We start from the raw sequence: 7,150 nt of genomic DNA on the forward strand, positions 1-7,150 counted from the left end.
GAATCTGCAGCCTGAGGCTGCTCCCTGCCCTCCTCCCAGCTAAGCCAGCAAGGAGGCTCTGCCAGGGCAGAGCATTTGCAGACACACAGACAATGCTTAGGAAGGTAGGCTTAAACATTTGGGAAAATAATACAAAAACCTTAATCAGAAAATTCAACAGCTTCACATGATGGAGAAGACAGGGTTCACAAATTTATAAACAGGCATTGTGTAATTCACAGAGCCAATAAGTTATTAAACAAAGAAAGTTTAATAAGTAAGTTATTAAACAGCAACAATAAATCATGGAGAGGGAGGATCAGAACAGTAAAGTGGCTGCAATATTTTTAAATTGACAAATGAAGTTGTATATGTGTGTGGTGTAAAAGATAATGTTTTCGTATATGTGTACATATATATATACATATCAATACACATATTGTGGAATGGCTAAATCAACATAGTAAACATATCCACTACATATCAATTAACATATCCATTGCAACATTTTGTAATGTTCCATTTTCAACAAAAAAATTATAAGGTAGCCAAAGAAATAAGAAAGTGTGACACATACTCAAGAAAATAGCAGACAATATAAACTGTCTCTGAATGTCCCCAGATTTTGCAGTTAGTGAACAAAAATTTCAAATGATTATTATAGACATGTTCAAAGAACTATGTTCAAAGAAAATTAATAATAAATCAACATAGAGATTCTAAATAAGGAGACAAAAACATTTTTTAAAAATAGAAACTTTAGGGATGGTGCCTGTGGCTCAAAGGGGTAGGGCACCAGCCCCATATACTGGAGATGGCAGGTTCAAACCCAGCTCCAGCCAAAAAAAAAACTTTAGAGTTGAAAACTATAATTGCAATAAAAAATGTACTGGAAAGAATCAACAGCAGATGGTAGATGAAAGAATCGATGAACTTATAGGTAGAATAATGGAAAGTATCTAGTCTGAATAATAGAGGGAAAAAAATGATTGACCTTAGAGACCAGTGGGATAACATCAAACCAAAACATAAATAATGTAAGTCCCAAAAGTAGGAAATAGGAGAAATGGAGTAGGAAAAAATTGGAAAAAATACTGGCCCCCAAATTCCAGAATCTGATTTTTAAAAACCTTGGAACAAAAATCATTATATACATATTCAAGAAGTTCAACTAGCTTCACATAGGATAAATACAAAGAGATCCACACCTAGACTCATCATAAACAAATAGTCATAAGGGAGGAAAAAAATGACTCATAAGTGAGAAAAAAACAGCAATAATGTGAGTGACAGCTGACTTCCCACAGAAAACAATAGAGGACAGAAAGCAGTGGAACAACATACAGAAAGTGCTAGAAAACTGCTAAGAGTTCTATTATCCAGCAAATCTCCCTTCAAAATGAAGATAAATAAAGACATTTCCACATAAATAAAAACAGAAGAATTCATTGCTAAAATCTTGCAAATACAGAAGGTGTTAAAAAATGTGTACACATTTTAAAGAAGGAAAAATGTACATTAGCATTGTAATACTTAATATATACTGATAGCAAAAGATGAATACAAATAACATTTTATTTCTGTAATTACAAGAGGTGCTCAAAGAGGTCACCATCAGTGTCCAGACACTTCTGATTACAGTGAACTACTACTTGAGCAATGCTGACCAAAGTGTCCATCTATATCACAGTGCACACCATTTCAGTTTCTTCCCAAAATATCCCCAGCATAGCCCATTTTCTATGGCACATCACATCCTTTGAGGTCCCCCCTATGTAGAAGTTAAGGGATGGTAAGTCAGAGAACATGGGGAAAACCCAACTACACCTCTTCATCCTGTCCATTGTCCTGGCACATTCTCATCAAGGTCAGCTCTCCTGTTTCGGTGCATGTAATAATCTTGGGATGAAAACTTTCCATTTCATTAAGAATGCATCGTATGCCTGTTCTGCTAGTTCCTGTCTCACGCTCACACTGTTAGGTAGACTCTGTGGTGAGCGTGTAAGCTGCTCCAACAGCACAGGGGAAGTAACAGGGCTTGTTGTCGGGCAAAGCCTGGCAGACCTTTCTTGGTGCACATCACACACAACACTACAAGTCGCACACTTATCCCAAATGCATGCAGTTGTTCGGCTTGTTGGAGGCTCTGCTCATATCACACCTCCATTGTCATTGAACTGCCAACATTCTTGAATTTCAAATACCACTTCAGAATGGTCTCAGGCTCCTCAAACAGCAACTGCGCTGCTACCGTTTTCCTTGACTGCCCTGCCTGTTGTGTGGTGATGCTAGCATTCGTTCAATTAGTGCTACCTTTTGAGCAAACATCATGCTACCCGTTGTTAGCATGATTCAATTCAACTTTAAGAGTAATACATAGATAACATCTCTAAAAACGAGTGCACATTTTTTTGCACTCCCCACGTATTGTAAAATGAATAAATCCAGATACAGAAGACCACATGTATTTCATTTACATAAAACTAAAAACAGGCAGAGCATATCTAAGAAATTATATCTTAAGATATTCACCTTAAGGAGGTATGAGCTAGCAGGGGCCATAAGGGGAATTCTAGGGCCCCCGTTATACGGTTGTCTTCATTTGTGACGCTGGCACATGATTGTATATGAAACTTTCTTCAATTAAAGTTTACTAAGCCTTATCATGTTACTCCCTCCCCTTGTTATGAAACCCTTTATTGTTTCCCCTTTCCTTCTCTGCCCATCCTAGTCTAACGGAACCTGTGGCCCCCAAGTTCCTGCATGGCCTGGCCCCTGCCCACTTCCCTAGTATATTTTCTCGCCACCTGGCCTCTAGATACACTTGCCACCTGTCTTCCAAGTCATGCCACTATCCTGCCACAGGGGTTTTGCACATGCTTGTCTCTCCAGTCCACAGCCCCCATCTTAGTCTACTTGGATTCCTATGACCAAATACCATAACCTGTGTAGCTTTTAAATAACAGCAATTTATTTCTCACAGTTTTGGAGTCTAGGGAGCTCAAAACCAAGCCTGTCAGATTCAGGGTCTTGTGAGGGTCGATTTCTTTCTTCATAAATTATAGCTTCTCTTTGCATCCTTATGTGGTAGATGGGGCTAGTTCGCTGACCACAGCATCTTTTATAAGGCGTTGCTCCCGATCACGAGAGCTCATGTATCAATTCCAAGGGCCCCGCCTCCTAATGTCTCCACCCTGGGAGGTCAGGATTTCAGCATATGAATTTTGGAGGGACCCAGATGTTCAAATCATAGCAGACCTGATGGAGTCTCCTTACTCTTTAGTTCAGAGATTAAGTGTGACCCACCCACCATCCCAGCCGAGTCCAATTCCATTGTGATGAGCTTTCATACAATCGCACTCCTTCCTGAAGAACATCCCCATGGATTCAAGGGGCTTGTCTTTCCCCCTGATTAATGTACTACTTCTGGCATACAGTCAGTATCTGATAAGTATCCAGTGAATTAATAAATCAATATAGAATAATTGAGCTTATAAAAAGCTTCATTCTTATTAGGGTATACTGTAGAAAGCCAGGATGCCAACTAAGGAGTTGGGGGGAGGTGTTTACAGGCAACAAGAAGCCATTGAAGGTTTCGAGAACATGAGACGTGTGAGCTGGTCTTTGTCTCAGTAAGAACTCTGTGGAGGTGACTGTGAAGAGATGGCAGGAGGCCATGGCACAGTCCAGGTGAGATAAGGGGCACTGGCCACATGGGGAATGATGGGAGGTAGCCAAGGTCTCACCTCTCCCTGAACCTGGCCAGAGTCCAGCTATCAAGCCTGATGGTGACCTCATAATCACTGCCCAGACCTTCCAGCCTTTAAGGCTAATACCTCAGCTTCTTGCCTAACTCTGCCTTTTATGTTCACATTGAGAAGCCAGTCCCCACCTTCTGAGTCACTGAGGCCAGCAAGCTGAGACAGAGGGATCTAGAAAGAGAGCGTGCCAGCCTCTCTCCCATACACACCCAAGACTCCACGATGTCAGAGCAACTGGTGGATATACAGAATTTAATGCCCACAGAGAGGAAGTCCACGTGGAGAACGGTGGAGGAGAGACGGATGTCGGACCTCACCCGTGTGCTGGAGTGGCTGGAGAGGAGGAAGGGGAAGAAGAAACAAGCTATCCAAGTGGGTACTATTGGAGAGAGACCACCGCAGACGTCACTCAGAACTGCTGCCACCAGGCAGAGCTTGACTCTCCTGAAACAAACAAATAATCAGGGTTATTACTGATCAACACTGGGTGAGCTGGTGGAGAGAACCAAGTTAGGGGGAGGCGATGAACACAGTCCTGCTGTCCCCGTGTTTGCTAATTTGGTGCTTACCGAAGTGAGGGCCCCCCCAGACTGAGAGAGAGGGGTGTCAGTGATGATACTGCTATTTCAAAGGAGTGGCTTCTGGTTCTTGAGAAAAAACATTCCTGGGTTGTAAAACTAGAAAGAGGCTGAGAGATTTACATCTCAAAGGGACAGAGAAAGAATTTACAAGTGTTAAGTTTTCAAAAAAAAAAAAGAAAAAGAATGCTCCAGGTAAAAGGAGGCTAGGGAGAAAACTGATTGAAGTTTAGTCAAACTGTGGGGCGTGTGAGCCTTATCAGGATTTATCAGGGCCAAGGGGCAGTGGCTTCGGGCACTCAGTGTTGGCTGGTTGGGATCCTTTCCACTGTCCCTCCTAGGGTCAGAGTTACAGGGAATGCCTTTCCAATGGCCATCGCCCCACTTGGACTCCTGTTAAGGTACCATCTCCGGCTCTATCCTGCCCTGGAGGTGCTCTAACCTGCCCTTTCTTTTTTTTCCTCTAGTAAGCAGCCAAGTGTGTCTCAGTTTTCCCAGATGCAAGTTGGGGCCAGGGCTAAATTTTCTGGCTGAGAGCAGAGACACCACAAGGAAAGGGGTATCCTTTACAGAGGCTATGACCTGGTCTCAAACACCCCAGCCCCAAAAGCAAAACGTGTGACAAATGGCATCACAAATGCCGATGCTCATCTATTTAAATGGGTGCCACGTGTGAGCCGGGCACTGTGCTCACACTCCTCATACGTAAGGTTAGTTTTCCAATTTTTCAGCCATTATTGACTCCCCAGGGTTAAAGGATTAGGAAGCTGGGGTGGATTAGTCACGGTGTCATAAAGATCAGAGCCAGGGCTCAAATTCAGACTCACTCAATTCCCAGCCTCAGGAGCTTTGTCAGGCCAGCCCCCCATAACCAGTTCCTTTATACAGTTCAGCACCCTCTGCCTTTCAGGAAAGATCCCCTTCTGTTTAAGTGCTTACTCATCACTTGTGGCAAGAACGATCTCGACTGCCAGTTCCCCCCAACACACTAAAACACATCTAATAAACACTTTCCACACTAAGGTAATAAGGGTTCACAGATGGCCACTCCCTGCTCCGATTTGGACAGGGGGCCTGATGCTGGGTTTCTCAGAATTCAATTTAATATCAATCACAGAAATTATATCCACTTCCATGGTAATATACTCAGTCCCATCCTTTCACTAGGATTATATGCTAATAATGTTTTAACAGCTTTACCTTACACCTGACTTTTATTGCAAATAATTTTTTGTCCCAGAGAGGGAACATTTATATTCACATTGAAAATATAATTAAATTGTCAAGTGTCATTACTCTACCCAGAAGCATCTGGAGTTCTAAAGAAACTCTTAACAAAGAGGGTGATACATCCATGGCAGATCTCTGACGGCAGCAGGTGGCAGGGGGGCCCTCTAATGAAGAAGGTTGGGGGGTACATACCTGTCTGAGTGTGCTGCGGCCTCCTCTCAGGGTGCTGTGGCCTCCTCTCCTCCCTCCTGGGTGAGGCCTGGCCACCCAGGCTCTTCCCTCATTCCAGGCTGCTTATGGCACTACCCCGTGGGACCCATTTGGCATCAGAGAAGAACCCCTAAGGTCCAAAGTCTTGGCTACAGAGGCCACTGAATAATCAGTGAATATTGCAATTTCCTTGGGCCTAAGGTTATCATCATGTCAATTCTATTCTGTTCCCCAAAATTGGAGGAGGCTTTGGGGGAAGCTACCCAGGTGACTCCTCTGGGGAGACTGAGGATTGGGGTGCGGGGAGGTTCGGAGATGGAGGGTTGTCCTGGAGATGGTGGCCTACTTTCTCCTCTCAGCCCACAGATTCAGCCCTGGCACCGAGTTGCAACCCCTTTCTCCACCAAGCTAAACGAAATCCAAAGCTAGTCAGCACCACCTTCCCTAGAAAGTAGCAGTTTCCCACATGAAGGATACTGTGGGACAGCTTCCCCGCACACCCGACTGGCTTCACTCACCCGCCCTTCCACCCACATAGTGACGTGCCCACATCCCTCAGGGAGGGCATCACACTTACCCGCGATCAGTTCATTTATTTCTGACAATGACCTTGTGAGGCAGCTCCTACTATTATCCGCACCTTTCAGACAAGGAGACCAAGCCATGGAGAGAGAGTACCTTGCCCAGAGTTGCTCAGTTGCTCAGTTGCTCAGCAACAGAGAACAGGAATCTCACCCAAGCAGTTTGCCCTGGGACTCTGGCCTGAGGAGCTGCTGTCCCTGGGTGACTACAGGCAGCACACTCCTACTTAGAGTTCCTAGGGTGCACCACCATCCCCACCTCCACCCCCTACAGACTGGGCTGGGCCCTCCCCAGTGGGCCACCCTCATATGCCCCCTCTCAGGACCCTGGAGATTTCCAGTGACTCCATCCTCTCTTCCTCCACTGTGGAGTGGGCAGGCCAGGACCATGCCATGCACAGGAACTCAATTCAGGGCAGAAGGTGCTCAGCTCCTGGACGGCTCACAGAGAGCAGCGTGGAAGAGAAAGGCAGGATTAATTGTGACTACCACTCTGAAAAGACAGATGTGTGGGGAGGGAGGAGGAGAGGAAGGGGCTCTGGGGCTGAGGCAAGAAAGCCCCAGAGGTCTGAATCAGCAAGACCTGCTCCAGACAGGCCAGCCTTCCTGAGGCTCCAGACTGGAGGTCAGGACAGGGAAATTACAGCTAGAAGGGCCACTTGGGGCAAAAGGAATTCCTACCAGGCTAGGGAAGAGGCTCGTACGTGGAGGGTGACAGGGGAGCCTGTAACGGACCCCGAGCTAGAGAGGCACAAAACCAAACCTGGCGTTTAGGAGGTCATTCTGGGAACCGTGACATGGACACCAGGGC

The 7,150-nt window shown here is 45.2% G+C and overlaps 1 protein-coding gene across 1 annotated transcript in view; it reads left to right on the forward strand.

Moving 5' to 3' along the window:
• The first annotated feature begins 3,962 nt into the window (after positions 1–3,962).
• The window catches only part of CUNH16orf78 (chromosome unknown C16orf78 homolog), a 14,994-nt gene continuing 11,806 nt past the window's right edge, over positions 3,963–7,150 (forward strand). The window contains exon 1 of the mRNA XM_003792599.1: positions 3,963–4,112. Within this exon, the coding sequence (XP_003792647.1) occupies positions 3,963–4,112 (150 nt within the window). The remainder of the gene's footprint in view (positions 4,113–7,150) is intronic.

This window comes from Otolemur garnettii, unplaced genomic scaffold (genome assembly GCF_000181295.1).
Source record: "Otolemur garnettii isolate 467f Iridium unplaced genomic scaffold, OtoGar3 scaffold00058, whole genome shotgun sequence".
NCBI lineage: Eukaryota > Metazoa > Chordata > Mammalia > Primates > Galagidae > Otolemur > Otolemur garnettii.